General features: G+C 50.9%; 10 protein-coding genes across 10 annotated transcripts; 4 read left to right on the top strand and 6 right to left on the bottom strand.

Annotated features, from left to right (window-relative positions):
* Nucleotides 1–120: 120 nt before the first annotated feature.
* On the bottom strand, nucleotides 121–1,260 carry ASPSYDRAFT_779287 (uncharacterized protein). The gene is made up of 2 exons (XM_040850914.1): nucleotides 809–1,260; nucleotides 121–736 (listed from the first exon to the last, which is right to left on the bottom strand). Exons 1-2 carry the CDS (start codon nucleotides 982–984, stop codon nucleotides 352–354), a joined length of 561 nt encoding a protein of 186 aa, XP_040704728.1. The 5' UTR covers nucleotides 985–1,260; the 3' UTR covers nucleotides 121–351.
* Nucleotides 1,261–4,528: 3,268 nt separating this feature from the next.
* ASPSYDRAFT_146973 (uncharacterized protein) lies at nucleotides 4,529–6,066 on the top strand (the record flags this gene model as incomplete). Its single annotated transcript, XM_040841670.1, has 3 exons — nucleotides 4,529–4,663; nucleotides 4,723–5,094; nucleotides 5,143–6,066. 3 exons carry the CDS (start codon nucleotides 4,529–4,531, stop codon nucleotides 6,064–6,066), a joined length of 1,431 nt encoding a protein of 476 aa, XP_040704727.1.
* A 172-nt stretch (nucleotides 6,067–6,238) lies between these two features.
* ASPSYDRAFT_29442 (uncharacterized protein) lies at nucleotides 6,239–7,114 on the top strand (the record flags this gene model as incomplete). Its single annotated transcript, XM_040844648.1, has 3 exons — nucleotides 6,239–6,468; nucleotides 6,492–6,581; nucleotides 6,712–7,114. The coding sequence occupies 3 exons, from the start codon at nucleotides 6,239–6,241 to the stop codon at nucleotides 7,112–7,114; spliced, it is 723 nt and encodes a 240-aa protein (XP_040704726.1).
* A 532-nt stretch (nucleotides 7,115–7,646) lies between these two features.
* On the top strand, nucleotides 7,647–9,380 carry ASPSYDRAFT_198587 (Gfo/Idh/MocA family protein; the record flags this gene model as incomplete). The annotated part of the gene is made up of 2 exons (XM_040843758.1): nucleotides 7,647–7,879; nucleotides 7,955–9,380. The coding sequence occupies 2 exons, from the start codon at nucleotides 7,647–7,649 to the stop codon at nucleotides 9,378–9,380; spliced, it is 1,659 nt and encodes a 552-aa protein (XP_040704725.1).
* Nucleotides 9,381–9,473: 93 nt separating this feature from the next.
* Nucleotides 9,474–11,510, bottom strand: pgmA (phosphoglucomutase PGM2). Its single transcript, XM_040850911.1, has 3 exons — nucleotides 11,307–11,510; nucleotides 10,951–11,252; nucleotides 9,474–10,882 (listed from the first exon to the last, which is right to left on the bottom strand). The coding sequence occupies exons 1-3, from the start codon at nucleotides 11,357–11,359 to the stop codon at nucleotides 9,567–9,569; spliced, it is 1,671 nt and encodes a 556-aa protein (XP_040704724.1). The 5' UTR covers nucleotides 11,360–11,510; the 3' UTR covers nucleotides 9,474–9,566.
* Nucleotides 11,511–11,661: 151 nt separating this feature from the next.
* Nucleotides 11,662–12,281, bottom strand: ASPSYDRAFT_146690 (oligoribonuclease; the record flags this gene model as incomplete). The annotated part of the gene is made up of 2 exons (XM_040841643.1): nucleotides 11,662–12,180; nucleotides 12,234–12,281. The coding sequence occupies 2 exons, from the start codon at nucleotides 12,279–12,281 to the stop codon at nucleotides 11,662–11,664; spliced, it is 567 nt and encodes a 188-aa protein (XP_040704723.1).
* Nucleotides 12,282–12,499: 218 nt separating this feature from the next.
* Nucleotides 12,500–15,089, bottom strand: ASPSYDRAFT_778921 (uncharacterized protein). The gene is made up of 3 exons (XM_040850913.1): nucleotides 13,611–15,089; nucleotides 13,210–13,556; nucleotides 12,500–13,159 (listed from the first exon to the last, which is right to left on the bottom strand). Exons 1-3 carry the CDS (start codon nucleotides 14,644–14,646, stop codon nucleotides 12,719–12,721), a joined length of 1,824 nt encoding a protein of 607 aa, XP_040704722.1. The 5' UTR covers nucleotides 14,647–15,089; the 3' UTR covers nucleotides 12,500–12,718.
* On the bottom strand, nucleotides 15,015–18,178 carry ASPSYDRAFT_778868 (ZZ-type zinc finger protein). The gene is made up of 7 exons (XM_040850912.1): nucleotides 17,853–18,178; nucleotides 17,681–17,783; nucleotides 17,461–17,625; nucleotides 17,340–17,401; nucleotides 16,562–17,276; nucleotides 16,436–16,493; nucleotides 15,015–16,378 (listed from the first exon to the last, which is right to left on the bottom strand). Exons 1-7 carry the CDS (start codon nucleotides 18,097–18,099, stop codon nucleotides 15,383–15,385), a joined length of 2,346 nt encoding a protein of 781 aa, XP_040704721.1. The 5' UTR covers nucleotides 18,100–18,178; the 3' UTR covers nucleotides 15,015–15,382.
* A 2,748-nt stretch (nucleotides 18,179–20,926) lies between these two features.
* Nucleotides 20,927–23,204, top strand: ASPSYDRAFT_87484 (sugar porter family MFS transporter; the record flags this gene model as incomplete). The annotated part of the gene is made up of 8 exons (XM_040851849.1): nucleotides 20,927–21,009; nucleotides 21,066–21,146; nucleotides 21,197–21,460; nucleotides 21,513–21,538; nucleotides 21,588–21,681; nucleotides 21,737–22,746; nucleotides 22,802–22,916; nucleotides 22,982–23,204. The coding sequence occupies 8 exons, from the start codon at nucleotides 20,927–20,929 to the stop codon at nucleotides 23,202–23,204; spliced, it is 1,896 nt and encodes a 631-aa protein (XP_040704720.1).
* A 533-nt stretch (nucleotides 23,205–23,737) lies between these two features.
* On the bottom strand, nucleotides 23,738–25,366 carry ASPSYDRAFT_42734 (putative beta-N-acetylglucosaminidase). Its single transcript, XM_040846510.1, has 2 exons — nucleotides 24,364–25,366; nucleotides 23,738–24,281 (listed from the first exon to the last, which is right to left on the bottom strand). The coding sequence occupies exons 1-2, from the start codon at nucleotides 25,006–25,008 to the stop codon at nucleotides 23,916–23,918; spliced, it is 1,011 nt and encodes a 336-aa protein (XP_040704719.1). The 5' UTR covers nucleotides 25,009–25,366; the 3' UTR covers nucleotides 23,738–23,915.
* Between the last annotated feature and the right edge of the window lie 300 nt (nucleotides 25,367–25,666).

Raw genomic sequence — 25,666 nt, 5'->3', positions numbered from 1 at the left:
TTCTGTCTGTTTGGATTATGGACCGCACGGGTCGGGTCTAGAGGTGCGTGCATGTTTGGTAGTTTAGGTAGGTAGGTTTGGGGGAAGCCGGTGCGGTGATGATGGCATGTATAATTGGATGACTGAAATTACTCGTCCACCTCGATGTGGCTCCTTGGTAAGGCCGCCCTGCATGTAGATAGTGGCAGCCTATAGGATATTGGTCATTGACATTTCGGTTCGAAACCTAAACAGCGGGAGTAGGGCCAATGCCACCGGGTTTGAGCATTCCTCCCAGGTTGTCAACCTGTCACATACCACAGAGTCCATTCCTGATCACGGATCTACCCTGCAAAGAAAATGTGCATCTATCTACATTAATCTCACCTCAACACCCTCAGTATTCTGTTGTCCATCAGACTTCAATCGAGCCCAATAGTCCTTCGGCGATAATAAAATGATAACAATGCCGTACCTTGCATGTTTGTTTACTCGCCCCTTGCAGGCGTCCGAGTGTCTCACCGAACTGTTTGGGGTGGGGAAGGCAGAAATTCGGTAGACGGCCAGAACATCCAACCCATTGGATTCGAACCGACACGTCCACGGGCAGACGAGCCATGGGTAAGCGGTGCCTGTCTCGGGCTCTAGCAACGGTTTTCTGCACCAGGTTACGTGTGCAACAACAGTTGATTCACCATGGGCGCACTGGACAGTGGTGTCGCACCGGCTGACAAGAAAGATGGCGAGTGAAACCGTTCTGAGACCCGCTTGGCAGGCTAGAGAGTTAGCCTGGGTCTGCAGGTCTAAGACCGTCATCTCATTTAATTACGGAGCACTTAGTGTTGTTATTCTTAGCCGCCTTTTCGTGTTCGCTTCTTTCCTGTTCCTGACTTCCTTCTCCTCTTTTCCTTCTCTCGCTTCTCGTCGTCGCTGTTCTCTGCCCTCCCAGGGATTTTCTCCCATCTTTCTCTTCGTTGGCCCTATTCTTATTCTTCTCGGAGGCATCTGTTGACAGACCTCATTGCACGCCACCACCTGGGAGGAGTGGGAAGAAGAAGAGCCTCGGGTCTGCAGAGTCAACGTGGAGCCTCAATCCACAAGGCACTTGAGACCTGGATCACTTCGGAACGGAATGAATAACCGGTCGTTGCCATCTGCTGGGAATATTCATGATGGCCTAGTCTGGAAACTTTTGACACCTTCGCTTCAATCATTATTCGATTCTCTCGTATGTGTTGCTATTGCTGTGTGCCGTGACCTCGTCGCCGAGAAACTAACTGCTCGCTTTGGTTAGATCGCATGTTGATTTGCAGCCTCCAAGTCCAACTCCAGTTCCTTTGTCGGCAGCCTGTGTTAGTGTTTGCTGATGTCCGCTCCTTGACCTCATTCAATCGACTACCTGCAAAAGGCATTGTTCACTTCGCTCCTTGACGTCTCATTCGAATTCGATTCTTCTACCTCGCTTTCCTGGATACCCACTTTCTTACTATCTTATCATCGCTCCGACTTAACGACCACTCGCTCCTTCGCTCTTCGCTCCTTTCGCATCGCATCGCATCTGTGTATCGCGGTTCACGGGCCTTATCACAAGCCCATTCGAGTGTCGTGCAGGCAGGCACCTCGTTCCATTCTCGCACACCACATTAGTTCACTCTACAGCGTCGCGTCGCCTTATTACTCGAGCTATTCCCACTCACGTGCCCTGCGGGGTGAATAGTCACAATGACCAGCCATGGTGTCTCCAAACATGGCCGTTACGAACGTTTACTGAGGAGACACCGGTTAGATATACGGGCAAATGACGGCCAGGGACCAACGGTAGTTGGTGACCAACATGCCATCCCAGGACAGACAACACGGCCCAAGAATCTACATGAGGGCTGGACAAATCTCTATGAGAAACGACAGCAGGGTGATAGTCCGTCAAACATCCCACTGCTAGCCAATCCGCAAACTATGGTCACCGCCGACTCCGACCCGATACCGACTACGGCTACGGATGAGAAAGCGCCTGCTGCTGAGCCGACGAGCATTTCTGATTCAAACCAGGATACAGTAAAGGATCCTGCAACGACAGATTCCGGAGACGCACCAACCACAGTGACCAAAGTGACGAAGGTAACCACCATTGTTCCCTATCCCACTGAAGATGAAACCACAGTCTCAGCCACAGAGGAAGCGGCGCCAAAAGAAACGGTCACAGGTACAGCCACAGATAAAGACACCACAGAGGCTGCCTTTGAACCGACTTNAACAATGACGAACCTTCAAATTGCGGCTGCTGCCGAAACTGCGTCGAACACGCAGGCTTCTGCCGAACAAACTTCTGCAACAGCGCCGACAGAGACCGCCACAGAGACAGGGAATAAGTCTGAGGAGTCGGCGAAACAGTCCACGACGGATCCATCACCAACCGAGTCGACTTCAGCAGAAACACAGATAGTTGCAACAACAGAGAGCCCAACGCAATCCGCGGCTGACGATACATCAGTGGCAGCATCGCTGTCGGAAGCCGCGACTGAGGCTATTGGGATACTTAGTACGCTTTCATCGGATATTGCAAGTATAACCGCCTCGACAAACAACATGCTACCTCCTTCCGACCCTAACTCTACCCCGACTGCTGCAACTGTCACTGCATCTGATCCTATAATTAGCCGACCTTCCGATTCGACAAACAATACACCCGATTTCATAGGCTCGAGCCTGCATCTTGCGACTGCTATGGCTTCGCAGTCACCTTCTGAAACCAGCACGCAATCTGTCTTAGGCACTGCCACAAGCTCCAGCTCCAGTTCTAGTTCTGATACAAGCCCAGACTCCACCGACTCCACCACAAATTCTATGCCAACCTCATCGGTACCGAGTCCTACGACTACAACTGCTTCTAATACGTTTGATACATCAGATAGCTCATACTCCGATTCACCTTCTTACACTAGCTCCAGTTGGGGCTCTGGCAATAGTGGTAGTGGCGGCGGTGGCAGGAACTCAGACAACACAGGAACCTCACCCGATTCTAATAGTTCATCTGACTCAGGGTCTGGCTCAATAAGCCCACAGACCAGGGGTAGAATAGTCGGAGGGGTCGTTGGCGGCGTAGCAGGTGCTTCTATTGTATTCATACTAATCTGGTTCCTGCTCCGACGGCGCAGAAAGACCGGTTTCTTCTTCGGCTCACCCGCCAATAGGTCATTAGCAGATGACGGAGGCGGAGGGGGTCTTATCGGACCAGCAGCTTCCTCGGGGGGAGAAATGGTCTCGCGTGACTCAAATAAAGACAGCATGTTCGGTGCCACGTACTTCGCTCCAGCATTCATGAAACGCTGGCGACAGTCGCAAGTATCCACTGGCGAAGAAAGCCTCGCGAGCACAGCCCCGTCAAGCGAGCGCGGCTTCCAGAAGGTCTCCGGCCGCAAACTTCCAACAGGCATACACCCAGACGACTTCGACTACAGCAGTAGCTATGGCGGCGGAAGCTTCCTGGAAGCAGGATCACCCACGGACCCAACACCCGACCTCAGCCCAACTCTTCCACCAGTTATCCCGCGATCTGGATTCCCATCACAACAGCCACCGCCGCTGTCAAATCCGTTCAGCGCGCCACTGGATTCGAGGTACACCCGCGAAGCACCAGAAGAGGACGTTGTCATGATGCGACCCTCGCCCGCGCGGATACCAACGTCAGGCTCAGCAAATGCGACGACGTGGGCAGAAGCCACCGCGCGGACATCCGGGATGCCCATGGCGTTCCCCATGCCGCCGTCTGGTTCTGGCCCGATCGCGATACCCAAACGACCGGACGCGCTGGGGCGAAGCCACCCAAGTTATGATGGGAGTCGGGGCAGTCGGTTTACGGAAAGCTTATGACGAGGTTCAGTTAGTATATACCATTATCATACTCAACATGTAATGTACATAGTGGATATGTTGTACAGAGGGCTAGGCATTTATCCATTAAAACTTTTTGACATAACCATCCAAATCGATCGATGTAGGCCTCCTTCCTCCGGACATTCTCCGGAAGACGTAGACGAGAAGGTCGACACTCAATCAATTATGTAAGACCTCTTTGTCTTGTTCTTTGCAATTCTCGAACGTGATAAGCTGACACTAACAGCACGGCAGTCTGCGAGAGACACTGGAAAGGAAAAGCTTCAGCCCAAGTGGAGACCCCGAAGCTTAGCCCAGCCAGTCTACGTACCATATCAACATTCCCACCTGGCACCATGATAGCCGCCCAATGCTAGCTTCTAATCTCCGGCCCATCACATCAACTTAAGTATGTGTGGCCGCGGAGAAGGAAGCGCCCGAAGACGGCGGAAAAGAAATCAATCAGTCCCTGGGCCCTCGCCCGAAGCCGTGACACTCCACCTTCCCACGGCGACGCACAAATCACAACATCGGGTTTTATCTCTTCGGCTTTGGAGCTTTCGGTGGAGCACCCTGCTGAGTCCGTTAAATACCGGGGCCTGGGAAGATCAGCCGTGATGGAGATTCAGAATCTGAACAACCCGACAGTTGGACTTTGTCACCTATGGCAGGCACAATGGCAGGCACAGAAACCCCGTCGGATAACCGCGTCAAGACCGAGAAAACGGTCGTTACGGATCATGAAATCGGCCTCAGTGAGAAGCCGTACCGACCTGCTCGGTGGCAGAGCAATCTGACCATCTTGAGTTGTGTAAGTTCTCTCCCGCTACTATACAAGGTGGGCCATCCTTATTGATATCGTTTATGTAGTATATCGCCAACTTCAGCGATGGGTTCCAGAACGGGCTGGCCAATCCAACCAATGTCATTTTCAAGAAGCTGCTAGGGGAGAACGGGTATCCGTCTGAGATGCAGACCCGAATCAGTAATTCATTGATCATTGGGGCGATCCTGGGTGTTGTTGTTCTTGGGTATGTCTCGGATATGGTCTCGCGACGGGCTGGGCTGGTTTTTACTTCGGGATTGGTTACCATTGCGACCTTGATGGCGGCTTTGGCGTTGCAGGTGCAACCTTCCTACAATATGCTGTGGTTCTTTGTCATTGTGCGTGGAATCTGTGGGTTTGGTGTTGGTGGAGAGTATCCCCCCAGCGCTGCTGCTGGTCTTGAGGAGTCGGACGACGTAAGTGACTATACTTGTGATCGCAGAGTATCCAGTTGACAGTCACAGTTCCAACGCCGTTACCGTGGTCCCGTATTTGTCTCATTCACGACTTTAATGGCAACACTTGCGTCCCCGATCTTGATGATCATCTACCTGATCTGCCTCAAAGCAAGCAACAACAACCTGCACATTACCTTCCACGCGATCTACTCTATCGCAACTATCCTCCCCTTCATAATCATGCTTCTGCGCTTCTTCATGACTGACTCAACCCTCTATCATAACTCCAACTTCAAAGCGAGCCCCCAAAACCGCTCGCTACGCTTCTACCTCCTCCTGGTCCGCCGTTATTGGCCGCGCCTTCTAACAACCTCCACAGCTTTCTTCCTCTACGACTTCATCAACTTCCCCAATAGCATTATGTCGTCCACCATCATCGCCTCCTTAGTGAAAGACGGCAATATCCAAACGACGGCTATCTGGCAGGTCATCCTCGCCGTCCTACCCGTGCCCGGCGTCGTGCTCGGAGCATACCTCACCAACGCCATCGGCCGCCGCAACACCGGCATCCTTGGGTTTGCAGGCTATACCGTGACGGGCTTCATAATCGGCGGTTTGTTCACGAAACTCTCGCAGCACATGGCTGCCTTTGTCGTCCTATACGGACTCCTCAACGCCTTTGGACATATGGGGCCAGGAGCAACCATTGGGCTTATCTCATCAGAGTCCTTCCCTACAGCCATGCGCGGGATGGGATATAGTGTTGCGCTGGCGTTCGGGCGGACTGGAGCTGCGGTAGGCACGCAGTGCTTTACGCCGCTGAGAGAGAGAGGAGGTAATAGTGCGACATTTTATCTTGCCGGTGTTGTGGCGGTGCTGGGCATGATTGTTTATTGCTTCTTGCCTGAGAGTCGCGAGTTAGATCTTGAGGAGGAGGATAGGAAGCTGGAGGTCTATTTAAAGGAGAATGGGGTTCAGATGGCAACATAAGGCTGGACTGAATGTCGCTGGTGATGCTTTGCCAGTATCTATTATATATGGATATACGCCTGGATTGGAAGGTACCTGACTGGGCCGAGGTTTCCTAATAATGTCCAAATTCATATATGCGCTGTTGCATGGGTATACCTTGAACTTCAACCCATCATTATCGTTAATCAAAATGACGCTTTCGGTCAAACGAAAAGCTACTGAGTCACCTGTCGACTTCGACACTGGTGATGACACTTCCACCAGCACAAGCGAGTCGAAACGCAGCCGCTATGGTATTCCCAATTCGCCTGAAGCCGGCTCACCACAGAATCCTGCGCAAACTTCTCTCTTCTTGAACTTACCAATCGAGCTGCGGATGGAAATTTATGACCTTCTTCTCGTTTTCCGAACCAGGAATGGGTAGCTTTCACTCGAGTCCCTAGCAAAAAATTACAAGCAGGCGGTGCCTCTAAACCCAGATCTTGCTTGGATATGGTATCAGCAATCAATATTCCCTGCCATACTCCGAACCTGTAAGCAGATACATAATGAGGCGCTTCCAATTTTGTACGGCAATAATATATTCGATCTCGATGGTTCAGCCATCGACCAAATCCCCCGGCTAAAAGTTAACCTTTTACGACACTTGATTATCTCTCCTAGCCGGCGCTCTGAAGCCACGTGGTGGGCGGCCTTACTTGATTTTCTAATTGAGGAGGCAAAGGATCTCAGAAATCTTAAGGTGGCATTTGATACGTACTGCTACGATGACTATATTACCCGTCCCCTTACTCATGAGTTAGGCGCTGACGTGCCCTTCGTTCGTGAACTTACAAGGGTCAGACAACTCGAGAAGCTTGAAACGCTTATAATAGCGGGATTTTACGCGAAGCATTGGCCGGCATACTTACGACAGGAAATAAGAAACGATATAAAGATCGTTTTTGAGGCTGGTATTCTCAACCCAGGGTCATTTTCTGACGAGAATTACCAGGCATGTATGCATGAGTACCAAGTTGAGGTTCTCGAGGAGTACCAAAAAGGGACGGAAAATTTGATACCCTAAGCGGGAGATTATAAGGAGGGCCTATACTGGAGCAAGATTTGGGAAGATTCAACGATGAGAACAGTGCTTATTTTTGCCTTGTTGCTTTGCTGTTAACTTTGTTCACCAGCTTGTATTCTTTCTTACTACCCATCAATGCATTGTTTCAACCATCCGCTTGATCGCATTGGCAAATAACCTGTTATTACAAGGTCGGTTGATTGTTAATATTGAATGGAACGTACATACTGGTTAGAAACTGCCCGAGTATAGCGACGTCCAGAATACAGCGAACGAGGAAGGCGAAACGGAGATTTATGCGATGGACTAAAAGCCAGTCCCCCGCCAGTAAGAAGAATACTATATTTACTGCTTTTTATACAATTATTTAACGAGGTGGTAGTGTAAATCGTCCTCGTCCAATCAGGAATTCTGCAATGTAACACCATCTATGAACCCCTCCTTCTGCACTCCTCCCTCCCTCGTCCCCTTTCTCCCTCCACACCGCTCCTCATTCCTTCAGAAATAATATCAAACAAGATAAGGAGAGAGGATGAAACAGCCTAATTTCCTCATAATCGGCGCCGGCTCACGCGGCTCCGCCTATGCCCGTGCAATTTCAACCTCCACCCCCGGCCGCATCGGCGCAGTCGCGGAGCCAAATCCGTACAAGCGGCGCGCCCTAGGCCAGAACTACATCTGGGGAGAGCGGGACCCCAAAGGCGGGGAAGAGTTCGAGGGGTGGGAACAGTGGATTGAGTATGAGACGAAGCGAAGACAGCGCCAGTCGTCAAAATTAAATTCTAGCAATGGGGTATCATCATCACCAAATGGGCTCGGTACGGGTGATGAAGGTGAGAGCGTTGGTGGTGAAACCGGCGTCGACGGCGTCTTAATCTGCACTCTCGATGAAACGCACATCATCATTCTCTCGGCAATAGCAAAGGCGAACCTCCTCGACCTACATGTCCTGTGCGAGAAACCGCTGGCGCTCTCACTAGATGACTGTCTAAGCGTGTATGCGGCATGGACAAAGTCGGATTCCGGCGAACGGGTTCCTCCCAAGAGTATCTTCTCCATCGGCCATGTGCTCCGATATAGCCCACACAATCTGCTTCTGCGGCGGCTGGTCCGCGCGGAGCAGGTCGTGGGGGAGATTGTATCCGTTGAGCATGCTGAGCCAGTTGGGTATTGGCATTTTGCGCATAGTTATGTGCGTGGGAATTGGCGGAGGGAGACGGAGAAGGGGGATGGGAGTCTTTTGACGAAGAGTTGTCACGATGTCGACTTTTTGGTTTGGTTGGTTGAGGCGCCGATTAATCCCGCTGCTGGCGAAGATGGCAGCGAAAGAAGACTCAGTTTGCGAACTGTGTCGTCAACGGGGTATCTCACGCAGTTCGTACCGTCGCGCAAACCGGCGGCCGCGGGCTCGGCGACAAATTGCACAACCTGTCCCATCGAGCGGGACTGCACATACTCCGCCATCCGCATCTACCGGGATAATCAACTAAACAAGGGAGAGACAGGGTGGCCTGTGAATATCGTCTGCCCGGATATAGAAGACCACCTGCCCTCAAACGATAACAGCAACAGCAACAACTACGGCCAACCTCATAGAAAGGCGAACGGGCCCGTAACAACAGAAGCAGAATCCCACCTCCTCTCCGTCCTAGGGCAAGACTACACTGAAACCACAGATGACGATACCATCAAACAGAGGCCATGGTACGGCCGCTGCGTCTACGAATCCGACAACGACGTCGTGGACGACCAAGTCGTTACTCTTGCCTGGGACGTCGTCCCCTCAACAACCACAACCACAACCACACCACCTATCCAATCCAACAACCGCAAAACGACAAAGACACCCGGGGTAACGGCCCTGTTCCACATGATCGCACCCACAGAAGCCCAATGTGTCCGACGCGGCCGCATCTACGGCACAAAGGGCGAAATAACCTACGACTCATCCAGTATCTCGATCTACGACTTCGCCAGCGGCAACAAGCGTACCATCCATGTGCCCAAGCAACCGCCCGAAGAAGCAGAGTCGCACGGGGGCGGCGACTACGGGCTGGCCAGGGGCTTTGTGGGTGCTGTTGAGGCGGTGATTAATAAGGGGTGGAGTGTTGAGAAGGCACAGAGGGAGTTTGTGGGTTGTGCGCTCGAGGAGGTTGTTAAGAGCCATGCGGTAGTTTTTGCGGCGGAGGAAAGTAGACGTGCCGAGGAGGTTGTGAGGTGGGAGAGGTGGTGGCGTGGGAAGTTGAAGGTGTTTGGGTTGGATTGATATATCTTCGGCTTTTAAAATGATGATACTGGGGAATTACCATAGGACTAATACGATGCCTTGCTGACGATTGCAAGGGCGTGCTTGAAAGAGTGGGTAGATCGGAACGCAGGGTGTATAAAATTAATATCGTGCTTTGCTAGCTAAACAGGTGAAATGTATGTATAGAGAGATAAGGAAAGTAAACTAAGTCTTAACATCAGGCTCCTCACGGCCAACAAAGTCCTTGAACTTGAGCAGGCCAAGTGCCAAGGCGACATTGTCCTTGAGGTACTCCTGCGTGGGCAGCTGGCCCTTGGTGGCGTCCTTCTCATACTTCTCAATATACAGACGGATAGTGGCACCGCTGCTTCCAGTTCCAGATAGACGGACGACCAGCCGGCTGCCGTCGTCGAACTTGACGTACAATCCCTGGTTCTTGGTCACGCTGCCGTCGAGGTCAGTGTAGGCAAAGTTGCCTGAGTCGACAACCTTGCGGCCGGAGACGGTGCTGCCGACGAAGGAGTCCTTGTTGTCAACGGCCTTCTCGCTGAGAGCCGCAATGAGCTTGTTGGCACCATCGGAGTCGACATTCTCGTAGTCGTAGCGGGTGAAGAAGGTACGGCCGTATGTCTGCCAGAATTCCTGCTGGATGGAGGCGATGCTAGGTGTTTCGTTGGGCTTCTGCTCAGCGACACCGGCGATGATGTTTAGCCAGGCGACGATAGCCCACACGCCATCCTTCTCACGGATGTGGTTGCTGCCTGTGCCGAAACTCTCCTCTCCGCAGATGGACATCTTCTTGTTGTCAAAGAGGTTGCAGAAGAACTTCCAACCGGTGGGCACTTCGTAACTCTGGAGACCCTGTGCCTTGGCGACTAGGTCAACAGCACCAGACGTGGGCATGGACCGGGCAAGACCGTCGACACCGTGCTTCTTGAACCAGGGGATAAGCTTGGCGTGGTGGGCAATGATGGCGAGACTGTCGCCGGGGGAGACGAAAGTGTTGGCACCGTAGATCATGTTGCGGTCACCGTCACCATCACTCGCAGCACCGAAGTGGATGTTGTTCTTGTCGACAGCCTCGACAAGCTCGTGTGCGTAAACGAGGTTGGGGTCGGGGTGACCACCGCCAAAGTCGGGCTTGGGGATGCAGTTCATGGTGCTGCTGGCCGGGAGGCCGAGCTCGTTTACAAAGATATCAACACCGTACGGACCAGTCACACCGTGCATACCGTCGAAGAGGACCTTGAAGTCAGAGTGCTTCTTTAAGAAGCTTCTGATCAGGTCAAAATCGAAGATCTCCTTCATCATGTCCACATAGTCTTCCGTCGAGTGAACGATCTCAACCTCGAGGGGGCCATAGCTGCGGATGCCAATCGTAGTGGTGTCGACCTCAGGAAGGTCAATGTATTTGTAGGAGGTGAGGGACTTGGAGACTTCATAGATCTTGTTGGTGACTTGTTCGGGGGCGGGTGCGCCATTGGTGAGGTTGTACTTGATGCCAAAGTCGTTGTCGGGACCTGGAAATAATAACAATCAGTCTGCTTTCTGCTGGAATTCATTGTATATTGGTTCTGTGGGTTCGTACCGCCGGGGTTATGACTAGCAGTCAGTAGGATACCACCGGTGGCCTTCCTCTTGCGAATCAAGTTGCTAGCAGCGGGGGTGCTGAGGATGCCGTTCTGGCCAACAATGAGCTTCTTTACTCCATAGGCGGCACCAATCTTGGCGATCTTCTGGATGGCGTCAGAGTTGTAGTAGCGACCGTCGCCACCGATGACGAGGAAAGCGTCCTGAGCGCCTTCGGGGATGGAGAGGAGAGTGCTGGTGATGAAGGACTCGGTGTAGTTCTCCTGCTGGAAAACCTTGACCTTCTTTCGCAGGCCAGAGCTGGACAAACGTCAGATAGAGGCAATAGGCGGGAAATAAAAGGAATTGACGTACGTTCCGGGCTTCTGGTCGCCGAAGGGTTGGATGGAAACGGTCTGGACCGACATGGCGGGGTAGCTCTGTAGCTGTTGAGAAGTTGAGAGAGGGAAAACAAGGAGGAGGGGAAAGGAAAGCAAGGAGAGAGGGAAGGCAGGTAATTATAGCTTGGGAGTCGAAAACAAGGAATGCTCCGATGTTCACCGACAATTGGCTTGCAGAGAGATGCAGGAGGGAGAATGAAGCTCGATCTATTTGGGGAGAGACATGCTCCAGCCTGGTGGGGGGCAAAAGGGACCAAAACACTTCGACCGTACACAACATAATAATGACCACATCAACATGTAACCTGCACATTGACTACGTACTAATATTATTTACTAAAAAGAACCCCCCTGTAGTATTTCATCTCCTCAATGCTCTCCAGAATGTCCTCCCTGGCCTCATGCACCTCCTTCTTGGGCGGGACACTTCTCAACAGCCCCTCATCTCCCCACCGCCTGACAACCTCCTTGATTGTACTGACATCCACAATCCGATAGTGCAGCCACTCCAGCACCGCCGCGTACGGTCCACACGCCAGGAACGCTTTGTCTGCATGCACACTATTACCTGCTAGCAGCGCCGTTCGCGGCTTCGGTACGTATCGCTTGATGTAGGCAAGGAGTTCGGCGGCCGCAGCATCGGGTGTGACGGTTGAGTTTTGCACCCGCGCTGTTAGTCCCGTGCGGCTGTGGGTGTCAATGCACCACTGCGACATCGAGTCCAGCGCAGCCTGTGGAACGTGAACGACGGTTTCGAAGCCCGTGGTGTCAAGGAGATTGAGGTTGGCGTCGGTCACGAAGCAGCAAATTTGAAGGATTTGGTCGGTTTTAGGATCGAGTCCCGTCATCTTTGGTCAGTTAGAATTGGCTGCGTTCATGGTTTGGGCGTTGAGTAGCGAACCTCGCAGTCGATCCATACTAAAGGATCGGAGGAGCGTGTGAGAGGCATGGTAATTTAACACTAAGTATGTCGTAGCGTAGTGGGATGAAGAGTGGAAGGGAGATGTTGAGGTGAGGAGAAAAAAGTTTCCGTCTGCGGAATTCATCCAAACATTCGTTGCATTTCATCATACGTAATAAGCCTGCCCATACTATGCGATCCCTCTCTATCAAGCAGATCCAGTCAATATATTTTCAATGAAGAGACATCTCTAGCCATTGGAAAGCCAAGCCTGCCTCCTGCTTCGTCATTCCACTTCCAAAATACGACCATAAAAAAGAAATAAACAAGAGAAGGAAAAAGAGGTTTCGTTATGGGCGTGATTTTATGCCCTGTGCCAATCCGTCACGTCGTCAAAAAGAGTTGATATATCAAAAATGCGAAAATGGATATGAGATTGCAGATGAGCTGACGGAAAAACGACCGAACATCGATGAATGTCAATATTACAACTCCTCGTCCACATTTTCAGGTGGGTTAATCGTTGGAGGGTTAATGGTCTTCGGGGACTGCAAGCCCTCGTTCAGAGGAGGGCCGAGCGTACCACCCTTGGGGTCGCTGGCGGCATCTCCGCTCTTATCGCCGCTGCCTAGGACTTCGCTTATTTGTTTTGACAGTCCTGACTCCATCCGTCTTCTGAAGGAAGACTCATCTGCTTGCGACACGCTGGGACGCTGCTTCTTCAATGGACTGCCGATGAATTCTCCGTTGACTGTGTTCGGTTGCTGTTGTGTTTCTGGTGCTGCACTGGTGGTTCCTGCAGGAGCTGATGTTGCCGTTGGAGGGGTCGTGGAAAAAGTTGATGATGCCGGAGTAGCTCCTGTTGTATTGGGACTCTCCCGCCGAGAGCTCCCAGCGAGCGATGCGGCCGAATGTTGACGTTTAAGCTGATACACGTCAGTTACAAAACTTCAAAAGGGGGTGTGCGCAATCTTACCTTAATCTGGCGTAGACCCTCTGCCAATTCGCCCTGTCGCTTGATATCATCGGGGGACAAATGCTGGTTGTCCTTGTCCTTGTCCTCTTCCTCGTCCGCCTGGTTGAGTATCCGGTCATCCTCGTCGTCATCGCTGTCCATGTCATCGTCATCCGCCATCGCTTTGTTCTTCTGTTTGTCCTTCTTCCGCCCTTCTGTATTATCGCGGAAATTCAGAAAGCCCACTGTGCCCCCAGGCTTCAATGGGCCGAGATTCGCAAAGTCGAGCTGTTGCGATCGGCGTTTGGCGGAACCGGGAGTTTCCTGCGTTTTGGAATCCTTCAGGATCCCCATTTTTTGTAGTTGGCCTAAACACAACAAGTTAGCTTTCGTCCACCGATTTTCAAGTCATTGTCACTTACGTTCTCCCCGGTACATGAAGGTGAAAATCGCATACGGTTTGTCGGACGGGTCAATTCCGGTGACTGTTTGTGTGCTAATGGACTTCGGATCGAGTGATTTCGGCTTCGCGAAGCTAGTGGTATGGTCGATATCTTCGTCACCGCCGCCTTGGCCTCCCTGGCCGTCTTCATCGTCGTCGTGAGCATCGAATTGCGGTGAATATTCCCCGCGTTTGATTTCGCCCGAAGCGAGCACTCGGAAAAGCGCGACCTTTATTTGACCCGTAGATTCTGGAACTGGGTCGTCATCGGAGCTATGGAGTGATACATCATCATCAGAAACGTCCTCGAGGGGCGATTTGGTATCGCTACCATAGCGCATGACGCCCCTCTCGCGCTTGTTCTTGCCATCCATGTCCATGTCATTGCCACCGTCAAGCTCACGCTTGTGTCGGCGTTTCTCCATCTTCTGCCGTCGCCGCTCTATCTTCGCCGCGGCGTCCTTGTTCCCTTCCAAATCCAGACCATTAAGCCACCTTTCCAGTCCGACCTCGCGGAAGAGGAATTCTCGTTCTGCTAGACCACCTCCCTCTGAATCGGGAATGCTGACCCATCGGGAGTTCACCCAGGTTTCCTCCCCTCGGCGGAGCAGTGTAGCGACTTCCTCCTTCTGGCGACCATCAAAGTATATGTAAGCAGCAACGGTCTCGTTCGGAGAGTTGGTCAGTCCTTGGTACGGTGAAACCGTGCTCGAGTATAGACCACGTTGCTCCGTGTGTCCTGGGAGGCCGCCGACGACCTTTGGTTTGGGAGCGGGGTCGTCGGGCGTCGGTTTCGGAGCAGAGTACGGCACATCTTGCCCGGGGTTCAACAATGTAATGGAGATTGCAAAAGTAGACTGTTCCGGTTTTCCTTCACCTGTTTCTGGTATCTTGGGGGGTGGAACGGGGATGTAGGAGGTGATGCGCGAGGCCCGAGACTGGCGCTGGATCGAGTGTTCGGGAAGCGGTCCGTCCGGGGTGTGTATACTAACAGCAAGCCCTTTGAAGCATGGCATGACGAGAGGCGCGAGCGAAGGTAGGAATACCTAGAGAGTGAAGCGCTCCGTGGAATAGTAACCAAATTCAGGACCAAGGAATCAGAGATGAGGGGAAGAGAGGGAAAAAAAAAATAGGGCTGTCGAGCAGGTAAGGGAGGAGAACTGGTGGCTGGTGGGAGGCGGTCAGGATATCTGGGGCCGGTTTTCTCGACAGCGTGAGGGGATCGCAAATAATCCGTTGAAATTCGACCGGGGTAAGCGTTCTCTTTAAATCTTTTCTAGCCTCTCTCTTCTTTTTCTGTATCTCAACGTTCCTGACAAACTCTGAAACACATCGATTTGTTGTTGTGCGGAGTGGAGTGGAGGAACAACTAGGGAGGAGGGGCGACGAACAATCGGGAAAGTCGTCAACAAAGAGCGAATGAGCTTTCAGCTACCTGCTTGAGCGAACTCTTGGAGACTCAGCCGCGAGACAAATCACCAGGGTCTATCACTGAAGGTTTGTCTGGTATTTATGCAGACATGGGAAGGGCAGGGTGTGAACAAAAATCCCGGTGGTGGTCTGGTTATGAAGGAAGTCACTTGTCAGGTGAGTGAGGATCGGCGGTGCCCCAACTGCTCATGCCTCTGTATATCGTGACTCTCGGATTTGACATTTTGACATTGGGACCACATCATGCGGCTTGATATTTAATATACATATTTACAAATGTTCGTTTCTGTCCTTGTTACCAGTCAGATGCCGTAGGTTTTTTTAAACACCTCGACGCCGCGCTTCTTCCCTCGCAAGATCCGCTAGATCGGGAAAGTCGCGATCCAATTTACTCAATAGTAGTTCAGTTTTCCGTCGCTTTCGTTTCTCAATCTCAGTTTCCAGCTGGGAGACCCGGTCCAGAATCTTCGCATGAGACTCTACCAAGGAAAGCTCGAGAATGTCGTTTGCGTACCCTCGAAGGGCTTCGAGTTTGCTCTCCAAGTCGTGGATGCTTTCTTCCTCTGTCGCATCGCCCTTGGGATCAGCTCGCTCAGCTGGACCACTAGACATGGGTGTCTCCAGTACGCTGGTGAAGGAAGTTGGTGGGGGAAGATGAGGATAGCGTCCTGGATGTGTCTCAGACGAGCGGGAAGACCGCCGAATTTCTGACAACGGCGACTCGGTCTGACTCTGATTCTCCCTACGAAATGGGCCCAGAGGGTCGAACGCTCGAGAGGGAGTCTGACCGATGTCATTTTGGCTATGCGTAGCCATGGTTACTGGGAACGCATTGGACGTGTCCAGGCTCCGTGTCCCACGTGGTTCAGCACTTAGAACTGCAAAAGCGTCCCTGTGCTGCCCCGAACCCTCCGGCTCTCCTACATTTTTATGTGCGCGAGATCGTTTCACCCCCCGGTGAGACAGATCCTGATTTGGCGAAGCACTTGTCACGGCAAGACTAGCTCTTTTCCCCCGTTTTTGATCGAACACATTATCCACAAACCCGAAAATGCGACCTCGAGTGTCGACTGGTTTAATCCGCGCCCGTACCGGCTTGTCTTTACTCTGATATGGTTGATGGAAATGACAACAACGACAGTTACAGATGCACTCGCATTTCGGGCAATGCCAGGAGTCGCCATTTCTTAAGAACGAAATCAGATCGATGTCAAAGTGGCGATGAAGACCCCGAAAGCAGAAAAAGGCCGAGCACTGGTTGCATATTATCCCTTTCCAAGCAGGGTGGCTATCGCGGCACAGATGGCAAAGTCGTTCCTGTAAAGGATAGTAAGAAACTATCAAATAATGCTTGTGGGCAAGGACTCCACGTACCGTTAATTGTCGTCGAGCTTGCGTTGCAGCAACAGCCACAGCACCTAGCGATAATTGTCTTGCAGTTCTTGTTAGTTACATGTGATCGTGATGCTATAGTTTATTGGGGGGGAATTTAATGCGTACTTTGAGGCTCTGGGAATGCGAGAATATTCAACACCAACTCTGCTCCTTGCTACTTGAATAATGTCTTGACATCGTCCGCGCGGTATCATTTCTGCCCAGGTGTAGTCGGCAACATGTTTACAGCTTCTTCCGGATACAAAGCACGTTAAACACAAGTCAAAGTCGCCGCATTTTTCGCAATGTAGATGGCGGTTCCATATGGCGAGCCCACAGAAGTTGCATTCGACAACCGCACCTTGAGTATCAATTGTTTTTATTGGTAGTGCAGATTCCCGTCCCGTATCTTCATCATCCACTTGTTTGTGGAAGGCATCTAGGAGGAGTCTTTCCTCTTCTCTTCCGCATGCGCCGCTTTGTAATGCATATATTGGAATCAAGGGAACTCGGCCGGTGTCTGCATAGCATTGTCTCTGGTAAGCAGGCTGCACGTAGTCAAAGAAGGTTGCAACCGAGCTAGCATGCATTATATTCCAGACTACCTTGCTAACCATTGGGCTGACATTCCAGATCTGGTGGGCAGTGGCGGTTGGGAAGACCACAAGGTCGCCAGGGCCTTGATCGGTCACATAGATCGGGAAGTCAGCCGATCTTAACTTGTCAATGGATATGTTGGCCCAGTCTGTGTGAGCGGATTTCTCCAATGCATCCATGAATGTGTCAAATCTATGCTGCGATCTCCTATCCGTTCCAAAACATATGGATCCAGGTCCATCTCCTTTTTTTCCCCCAATAAGTAAACTTTCTCATACTAACTTGAGTGATATGGGCCTGTGCTCACCTTCCGATTCGATTATAAGATTGAGCGCTACAGTCGCACTGAAACATCTGTGAAACCCAGAGCTGCAATTTTTTCTCGTTAGTAAACAGACAACGTTACAACAGCAGCCGCATAAACATACAAAGATTTTCGCGAACCAACGTACGCCATCAGTACTTCCGGTGTTGTCTCCTTTGGCAGTGCTCGGAACAGGTCAAGTGAACCAAGATGCCTCAACGATGACGGTAAAAGACTTTCAAAGGACCTCGCCCATTCCCGCGGACAATGCAAATCCTTCGCATAGAGGCTCAAACGTTTGCATGTCAGATGAATCGAGGGTCCGATGCGAAAGAATGACCTACAATTCCCGAACGTTGCCCGCACGGGCATCATCTGAATACGAAAGAAGATCCCGTAGCCGCATCTTTATATCTCTTCCTGTCTGGCAGTTCCTCACTGGGATTACTGGAGAAGAGGAAATCGAATTAGCAACCACAATCTCTAGTGCAAGATAGTTGTGAGAAGCACTCATACCTCCCGAGGAAGAAAGCCGAACTAGACTACCATTGTTCAGGCCTGCCCCCTGCCACCCAATTGTTTCTGCAAATCCGCGGATAACAAAGGGTCTTCCATCATGGATCTTGTTTTCAATCCAACGAGAGGTGTCTTCGTCTGGTTGGGCCTGAAGAGCCTGGGCCGAGAACTCGGAAAACGGGACAAATGGTTCACCGGACTGCAGGAGGTCCTGCACGGAAGGTGTGTCTGTCTGCAAGAAGTCCATAATAAATCAACGCTGTGAATATCATGCTGACGGAAGGCAAGCAGTTTCCCATGGAATATCTGCTGCATTGGCATTAGGGGACAAGTTCGATATCTCCGGCTGCGCCTCGGAACGGCGTCGTGTTCACTACACGTGACTATCTAACCATTTCAGGAACTAACCTTCAATGGCAGGATGCTTCGCTTTCCTCAATTCTAGCAATATCTGCATTTAAATTCAGGTGAATTCATTATTAACTGCATACTGAGTGTTACTACTATGTTTTTGTTGATGCACTGACGAAGCGATCCGTAGGAATTGTAACACCACCGAACTCGGGATCCGCCTCGGAGGATTCAATCACTGCAGTGCCAGCACGTCAGCTTAACGAAACCAGATTCATCCGGCATTCGATGAGTGAGCTTCAAAATTCGTTCAAAGTTCATTACCTATGTAACTGTTTCCATTCCATACAAGACCGCGGTATCAAACATCAATCAAGCGTGCAAAATATGCAATCCCATCACTGTGTATGTAGACTATGGTTCTACAGAGTATTCACAACCTCATTCAGGGAGTTTATCTTGCCAAGAGAGCAAGATTTTACACAGTCCGATTTTGAATCGATCCGTCTCACTCCAAGCAGCCTTGGCTACAAGGATAGTTCGGCAAACAGTGAAAGAGAGGCTGTGTTGAAGTTGACGGGGTCACTGCCTACTTACCTACCATGGCTCTATTAGACCTCTACGTCAAAGGAAAAATGCATTCCAAAACTGCGGGGACCCCAGCCTTACCGCTGGCTGGTAATGCTGGTAAAAACCAGGTAACTATCCTGGCCCGAGTCTTGACGAAGTTTAGGTTCACCCTACACATGATGACGGTGACATGTTCAGCACTTGCACTATAGGCAACTTCATAAGGTTCAGCGTAACTTATCCGGAACCAAGGATTGTGGAATGAATCCTTGGGCCCTCCGTCAAGCCACCAACAGGCCCAGGAGGATCATCAAGCTTCAGCATCCCTGAAAGACTGGGCACTGCTAAGCTAAACCTACCAAGCCTTTCCACTAAAATCAAGCACCGCCGACTCCAGCCTTGCGACGTATATTATAAAGACCAAAAGGAGTTACCAAGCGACAGTATTGCCGTTTTCGTTCAGCTTATCAGCCAGGTCTTATCGGCCATCCCGGTCCTGTTTCCCTTTGATTCGTACCCAATTCGCAAGAGTCGAAACTTACTGCCACTGATGATTCAAATCCAATGCAGGATAAGCCCGATCCATTGCTTTCAGTTAGAGTTACTCCGTACAGTTACAGTCGAAGTCATGGTGGCGTGCTCCAATACTAGATCGGCTCGCTAAGTGGCGTGCGTGACTGTTGGTGTTCCAGATGCTTCTTCTGGCCCGGAACCTTCCTCGGTGTGGGACTGTTGGAGGTCAAAGCTGCCGCATCCCCAGACTCCAGATTCAGACAACGTGAAGGGGGCCACGTGAACCGAAGAATGTCACGGGAAGCTCTCCGACGGATGCATCCTGAATTCCCTTTCTTCAACCTCATCATTTTCAATTCCGGAAACGTCCCAGACATGAGCCATCAGACCACCCACTTTCCAGAATTCGCGAGGTGTGCATCCCTTAGTCGAATCGGGCCACCCCCGTATTGACGTCCCCGGCCACAACTCACCGGGAAATGAATGCGTCGGGGCACCGGGGCACCCGCTTGGACCTGGGGTATCGGCCAAGTTGACTTCCTATTGGCCGCAACTGTTCCTGCCCCAGACGGAGTTAAGATGCTTTTCATTTTGCCAATCTGGTTCGGGGATAGCTTATCTATGCTGGCCAAGAATGACCAATGAATATTGGCTAAACTTGGCTTTGCCACGCGACTATGACGCGACTCGGGCAAGGGCAAACAAGCCATCGCATCTTCCAGCCTCTTTTCTGCAATCAAACGCAAGGGCGGCGTCTCCGCTATTCTGTTGGACTCCGCCAAAGGAACACGAGCAGAAAAAGCAAAATTAGCAGCCGCCGGATCAAGATCTCTTCTTGGTTAATTCAGGTTCATCCGCGCCCCAAAATTCTCTTCTGTATCACGAGGCTTGTATTCCCTGATGATCTTGACGGGTAGACCTCAGCAAGACCAGAGATCCGTTGCTTCGGGACCGTGGTTTCAGTGCGCTTTGACGCGGAGTCACGTCCCGCTTCATATCTCGTTCCCTCTTCCCCATCCTGCTTAAGCCCAACAGGTATCCACTACAACCTCCATCCCGTAATGTTCCTGGGGCTACAAACATGTGTGGCCGGAAGTAACCTTCCTCTTCAAGCATCTGCTGGCCTCCTGCTCACTGCTTAGCAAAAGGATGTCGGACTTTGTTGTAGGCTTAACGATATCAATCTCCCCTCTAAAGACCAAGTAATGGCAATCCATGATCAACGCAAACGGTTTCACCAATATTAAGCTTTGCTCACATTCCTCTGGGGTACATGAAAAGGTAAATTGCCAGGTTTGAAAAGCATCCTCGCGCCACGACCGCCACAGCTGGTCCCACAGGTTAAAATCACGCCGGGAAAGTACCTATCATCATGAATGCTACCCCAGTCTGATTGGAGCCGCGCGAAATCTCTTGCCTGCTTTTCTCGCCGGGTATATTAATGCTTGGTTGTGTCCGCCTCCATTTCTCCTTCTCTTTCATTATTTATCTCCTCTCCCCACACATGACCGTTTAGTGTTCAGCACCTAACACACCACTTGTTCAAACTTTTCTCTGTTGCCTCTCTGAATTGATTCATCAGTACAGCTTTCTTCTTGGTCACTCCTACCTTATTGTCATCTCTCTGATCGCTGCCGAACATGGCTGATATGGTGGGAAAGGCGGGCTCGACTGGAGCTCTTGAGGAGATTGTCGAAGAGACCATGGGCCCTGGAAAAAAACTGTCTGTCTATTCACCCAACCTTGGGGTTTTAAGTAATCGCATTGACATGTCTACAGAAGCACCGAAGATGAAGATGTTGATGTAGCAGAGAAGGGCGTTACAGAGCATATTAATTTGAATAAAAACCTTTCGGCAAAGTAAGCAACACATATCCTACGCTGACGACCCCGTCTCTAACTCTTTTCAGGGTTAAAAACCCTCTTGCAGATCTCACTGAGACTCAAGTCCTTCGTGATGTAGAAGCATTTGCCCACGGGTACAACTTGACCGACATCCTACCTGATTTGCGCAAGGGCTCGCTCATTGCCCGCGACCCCGACAACTTTAGGGCCCTTCCCGATATGACCCCAGAGGACATACTAGTTATCCAGAATGAAACCGAGCACAAATGGCGTCAGCCTATTGCTCTCTATTTTAGCATCATTCTTTGCTCCATTGGGGCCGCCGTTCAGTAAGGATTTCCCATAATTTCAGCTGAACACTAGAAGCTAACTGTCCAACAGAGGCTGGGACCAAACCGGCAGCAATGGTAAGCATCTCACCTTGGCATATCGTAGCTCTTCTAACACTGTTTCTAGGCGCCAATCTTAGTATGCCCGAGATGCTTGGCATCCCGCAACATGACAACCCTAATGCTGAGCTTAACCAGTGGCTCGTTGGTATTATCAACGCGTATGCACTTCGCGATATAACACTCATGCACGAATGAAAGCTGAACAATTGGTAGTGCTCCCTATATCGGTAGTGCTGTTATCGGATGCTGGCTGTCAGATCCCTGCAACTATTATCTCGGCCGTCGTGGCGCGATCTTCATTTCGGCTATCTTCTGTCTTCTCACCCCGTTCGGTCAGGCTCTCAGCCAAACATGGCCTCAACTCATCGTCACTCGTGCACTCCTTGGTATTGGAATGGGACTAAAAGCCTCAACTATTCCAATTTTCTGCGCTGAGAACACGCCCGCGTCCGTTCGCGGTGGCCTGGTGATGTGTTGGCAACTATGGACTGCCTTTGGTATCTTCTTGGGTACCACTGCAAACCTGGTAGTGAAGGACATGGGAGAGGATATAGCCTGGCGTATGCAAATGGGATCTGCTTTTATCCCCGCAGTCCCTCTTTTGCTTGGCGTCTACATGTGCCCCGAATCCCCTCGTTGGTACATCAAGAAGGGAAAGCTCCGACCAGCCTACAAATCCCTCTGTCGCCTCCGCAATTCACCGCTCCAAGCTGCCCGTGATCTGTACTACATCCATGCTCAAATCAAAGTCGAACAGGAAATCGCTGGCCACGGTAACTACCTCTCCCGCGTTGTTGAGCTGTTTACTATCCCCCGCGTCCGGCGTGCAACCCTAGCCTCATTTGTTGTCATGATCGCCCAACAGATGTGCGGAATCAACATTGTTGCATTCTACAGCAGTACCATCTTTTCAGAAGCCGGTGCATCCGACCAGTCGGCTCTCTGGGCCTCTTGGGGATTCGGATTAGTTAACTTCGTATTTGCATTCCCCGCTGTCTGGACTATTGATACATTCGGACGACGGAGCCTGCTTCTCTTTACCTTCCCGCAGATGGCATGGACTCTACTCGCAGCTGGATTCTCATTCTATATTCCCGTCGATTCAAAGGCACACCTCGGATTAATCGCCATGTTCGTATTCTTGTTCGCTGCGTTTTACTCTCCGGGCGAAGGCCCTGTTCCGTTCACTTACTCGGCTGAAGTCTTCCCTCTTTCTCATCGCGGTAATTATTCCCTCGCCTCACTTTACGTCAGGTTCAAATACTGATTCTATCCTAGAGGTTGGAATGGCCTGGGCGGTAGCAACATGCCTTGGCTGGGCGGCTGTTCTTGGCATCACTTTCCCTCGCATGCTCGCAGCCCTAACGCCGCAGGGTGCCTTCGGTTTCTATGCGTAAGCCAACCACTCTATCCTTTGACTCCTTTTGGACCGGAACTGTCTTAGCTAACTATTCTCAGTGGACTCAATGTTCTAGCCCTCATCATGATCTTCATCTGGGTCCCTGAGACCAAGCAACGTACCCTTGAAGAACTCGATTACATCTTTGCTGTCCCCACACGCAAGCATGTGCGATACCAGGTGTTCGAGGTCCTCCCGTGGTGGATCAAGCGCTATGTCTTCCGTCAGAAGAATGCTCACCTGGAGCCCCTATACAAGTTCGACCATGTGGCGACTAGCTGAGCGGTTCAATCCAGTATTCAAGTGTGTGTGACGATAACTGATTTCCGAGTGGACGAAATAATGATGAAATGAGAAATTGAGAAAAACACAAAAAAAGGAGAATAACAAAAACGAAATGACGGGAAAAAAAAGGATATGACTGTGAGCAGAAAACCAAAGATTCTCCTCTTGATGCCGGTAAATGATTTCTACGCTTATCTCTGTTTCGAGACCATCTCCTTTGTGCATTTCGTTCATGGACTTCCTATTCACCAGGTTATTAGTATATTCGATCTCAGATCTGGAGCAGAATAGACGATAACAAGTTGGTCAATAATAGATGGGACATGTCACTGTATTAATATTTGGTACCTGCTTTGTTTCGCAATCACATTTGGCTGTGTCTAGGGTAGTCTAATATCTAATTGAATGCAGACGCTACTGAATATAGCCTTGACTTTAATCGCCAGAAATTTATGCAGTTCTAGACAATATTGGCGTTCCATTGATCATACTTTGGACGCGAGTTGTCTTAGCTACTAAACAAGAGGTCAGTAAAAACGCGGGGACGAAGAGTATGGGGTCTCGGAAATGTTAAATCTGGTTTACGAGAAAGCCGAGGCTCATTCCGAAGCCGCCATCTCGGAACTCATCTCCAAAACACATCTATATTCCAACAATATAATCTCGTCGCTCTTCTAATAATCTAAAAGCTAGTGTGTAGAAAACAAATTACTCGATCTCCCCGCCCCGATAAGCACACCAAACCTCCAAACCAACCCTCTCATAAAACCCCTCCAAACTCACCCAGTCCACAAATACACCGTCCATACCCCTCTTCCTCATATCCTCCAGAGCATGCGCCACGAGCGCTAGTCCAACACCCGATCCGCGATGGTCGTCGTCAATCCCAACACAGCCTACAAGGCCCGTCTTGGGCCCACACACCGCCGGCATCGCCCAGTTTTCCTGCAGGACGCTCGAGGACGGCGGGAGCATCAGCGTCCAGCCAGCCTGTACGCCCTGCGAATCGAACGCGGTCATGATGCATGACGGGTGTGAGGCTGGGTCTAGTAGGCGATACATGTCAACCCAGTCCTATACATAGCGGTCATCATTAGCACAGATTTCTAAGTCACCCTTGTAAATGAAAGGAAAAGAAAACGGAGTCTCAACGAACAGCATTATGTGAGAAATTCCTCTCCTGGCCCGCTAAACACTCCTCATACCCCTCGGGCCGTAACGGAGAAAATGTATATCCCGCCTTTTCAGCCCGTTGGACACACGCCACCTCTCCCAGGCTGAAATTCCTCAGGTCTCTATACATATCCACCGAGCGCGGCGGATCCGGACGCACCTGGAACCCGCGATCGATGAAGAAACCCAGCACACGTTCGGCGTCGGGCAGATCCTTTGGTACACCAGGCCAGAATCTCGGGAACCCGCTGCCGAGTTCAAGGTGGCAGGAGTCGAAGCTCTGCTTGAACCAGGACTTGGTTTCGTTGAGGAGGGAGGAGCCGATGCCCTGTCCCTGGTCCTCGGGATGCACCGCCAGCACGGCGATGTAGCCGGAAGTTGATTTTTCGGTTGGATTCTTTTGATGCTGACGCGTGGTGTAGGCAAGGCAGAAGCCTACGGTTTTGGATGATGATGATGCTGTTCGGGCGACAAAGTGGTGTGCGTTTGGCTGTGGGAGGAGCTTGCGGAGGTTTTCTGCTGGGAGGGGGTAGTTGGGCAGTGCAGCGGTCCAGATCTGTGCTACTGAGGATAGATCACGGTCTATGTCCAGGGGCACCACATTGATTTGGTGTTGTCTCTGAGGCATGGTCGTTGGATTGTTGTATGTTGCTAGTGTTGTTGCAGATACCAAATCGATGGCGAGTGGACGACGCAGTACAGAGCGTGATATATGACTCTACTGCAGTAATACCATATAGCTGCTCTAATGGTGAGCGGTGGAAAGTACTCTTTCAAATGTTCACTTGAGTTAGTTGTATCCAACACGATGAATGTCCCGCATTCGTCGATGCAAGGGCACAGGATCAGCTGATCGCGTACAAAATATATTGCGGGGTCAACTCCAACGATCTATAACCGCTGACCAACGGTCCAACCCAGCAGCTACAGCAGAAATTTAAAAATGAGAAGCAAGCCCCAAGCTAACAACTTAATTGAAAACATGAATAGTACCCAATCTGCACAAAAAAAAAGGTCATTCGCCTCCCAAGCGATAGGGCCGATATATACCTACCGAGACAGGGAGAGACCCCGCCCAGAGGCATCATTTTGGCCACTTTTCAACTTTTTACTTAGCCTAAGGTATGTACTCAGACTTTGAGTAGAGCTGAAGGGTACAGAACTGATCTATTGCGACGGCCTATGTTTAGTGTCTGAGAACACTACGTTCTACATTAGCATACCCAGCGATTGCAACGCCACCAAATCAATTGATTTGTGCAGGATTTCCCATCCTCCGTCCTAAC

This window comes from Aspergillus sydowii (assembly GCF_001890705.1).
Source record: "Aspergillus sydowii CBS 593.65 unplaced genomic scaffold ASPSYscaffold_3, whole genome shotgun sequence".
In the NCBI taxonomy this organism is placed as follows: domain Eukaryota; kingdom Fungi; phylum Ascomycota; class Eurotiomycetes; order Eurotiales; family Aspergillaceae; genus Aspergillus; species Aspergillus sydowii.
This window is presented reverse-complemented; position numbering and strand designations above follow the sequence as displayed.

Excerpts from the sequence above, each read along its gene's own strand:
- ASPSYDRAFT_779287 (XM_040850914.1), bottom strand. The coding sequence starts at position 984 with ATGCCTCCGAGAAGAATAAGAATAGGGCCAACGAAGAGAAAGATGGGA. Across the intron at positions 737-808 it reads ATAACAACACTAAGTGCTCC|AACGGTTTCACTCGCCATCT; the intron begins GTAATTAAATGA and ends AGCGGGTCTCAG.
- pgmA (XM_040850911.1), bottom strand. The coding sequence starts at position 11,359 with ATGTCGGTCCAGACCGTTTCCATCCAACCCTTCGGCGACCAGAAGCCC. Across the intron at positions 11,253-11,306 it reads GGCGACCAGAAGCCCGGAAC|CTCTGGCCTGCGAAAGAAGG; the intron begins GTACGTCAATTC and ends ACGTTTGTCCAG. Across the intron at positions 10,883-10,950 it reads TGCTAGTCATAACCCCGGCG|GTCCCGACAACGACTTTGGC; the intron begins GTACGAACCCAC and ends TATTATTTCCAG.
- ASPSYDRAFT_778921 (XM_040850913.1), bottom strand. The coding sequence starts at position 14,646 with ATGCCATGCTTCAAAGGGCTTGCTGTTAGTATACACACCCCGGACGGA. Across the intron at positions 13,557-13,610 it reads CTTCATGTACCGGGGAGAAC|GCCAACTACAAAAAATGGGG; the intron begins GTAAGTGACAAT and ends TGTTGTGTTTAG. Across the intron at positions 13,160-13,209 it reads AGGGTCTACGCCAGATTAAG|CTTAAACGTCAACATTCGGC; the intron begins GTAAGATTGCGC and ends GACGTGTATCAG.
- ASPSYDRAFT_778868 (XM_040850912.1), bottom strand. The coding sequence starts at position 18,099 with ATGGACTTCTTGCAGACAGACACACCTTCCGTGCAGGACCTCCTGCAG. Across the intron at positions 17,784-17,852 it reads TCGGCTTTCTTCCTCGGGAG|TAATCCCAGTGAGGAACTGC; the intron begins GTATGAGTGCTT and ends CCTCTTCTCCAG. Across the intron at positions 16,494-16,561 it reads CGCATTCCCAGAGCCTCAAA|ACAATTATCGCTAGGTGCTG; the intron begins GTACGCATTAAA and ends AAGAACTGCAAG.
- ASPSYDRAFT_42734 (XM_040846510.1), bottom strand. The coding sequence starts at position 25,008 with ATGCCTCAGAGACAACACCAAATCAATGTGGTGCCCCTGGACATAGAC. Across the intron at positions 24,282-24,363 it reads GGAATTTCTCACATAATGCT|GACTGGGTTGACATGTATCG; the intron begins GTTCGTTGAGAC and ends CGCTATGTATAG.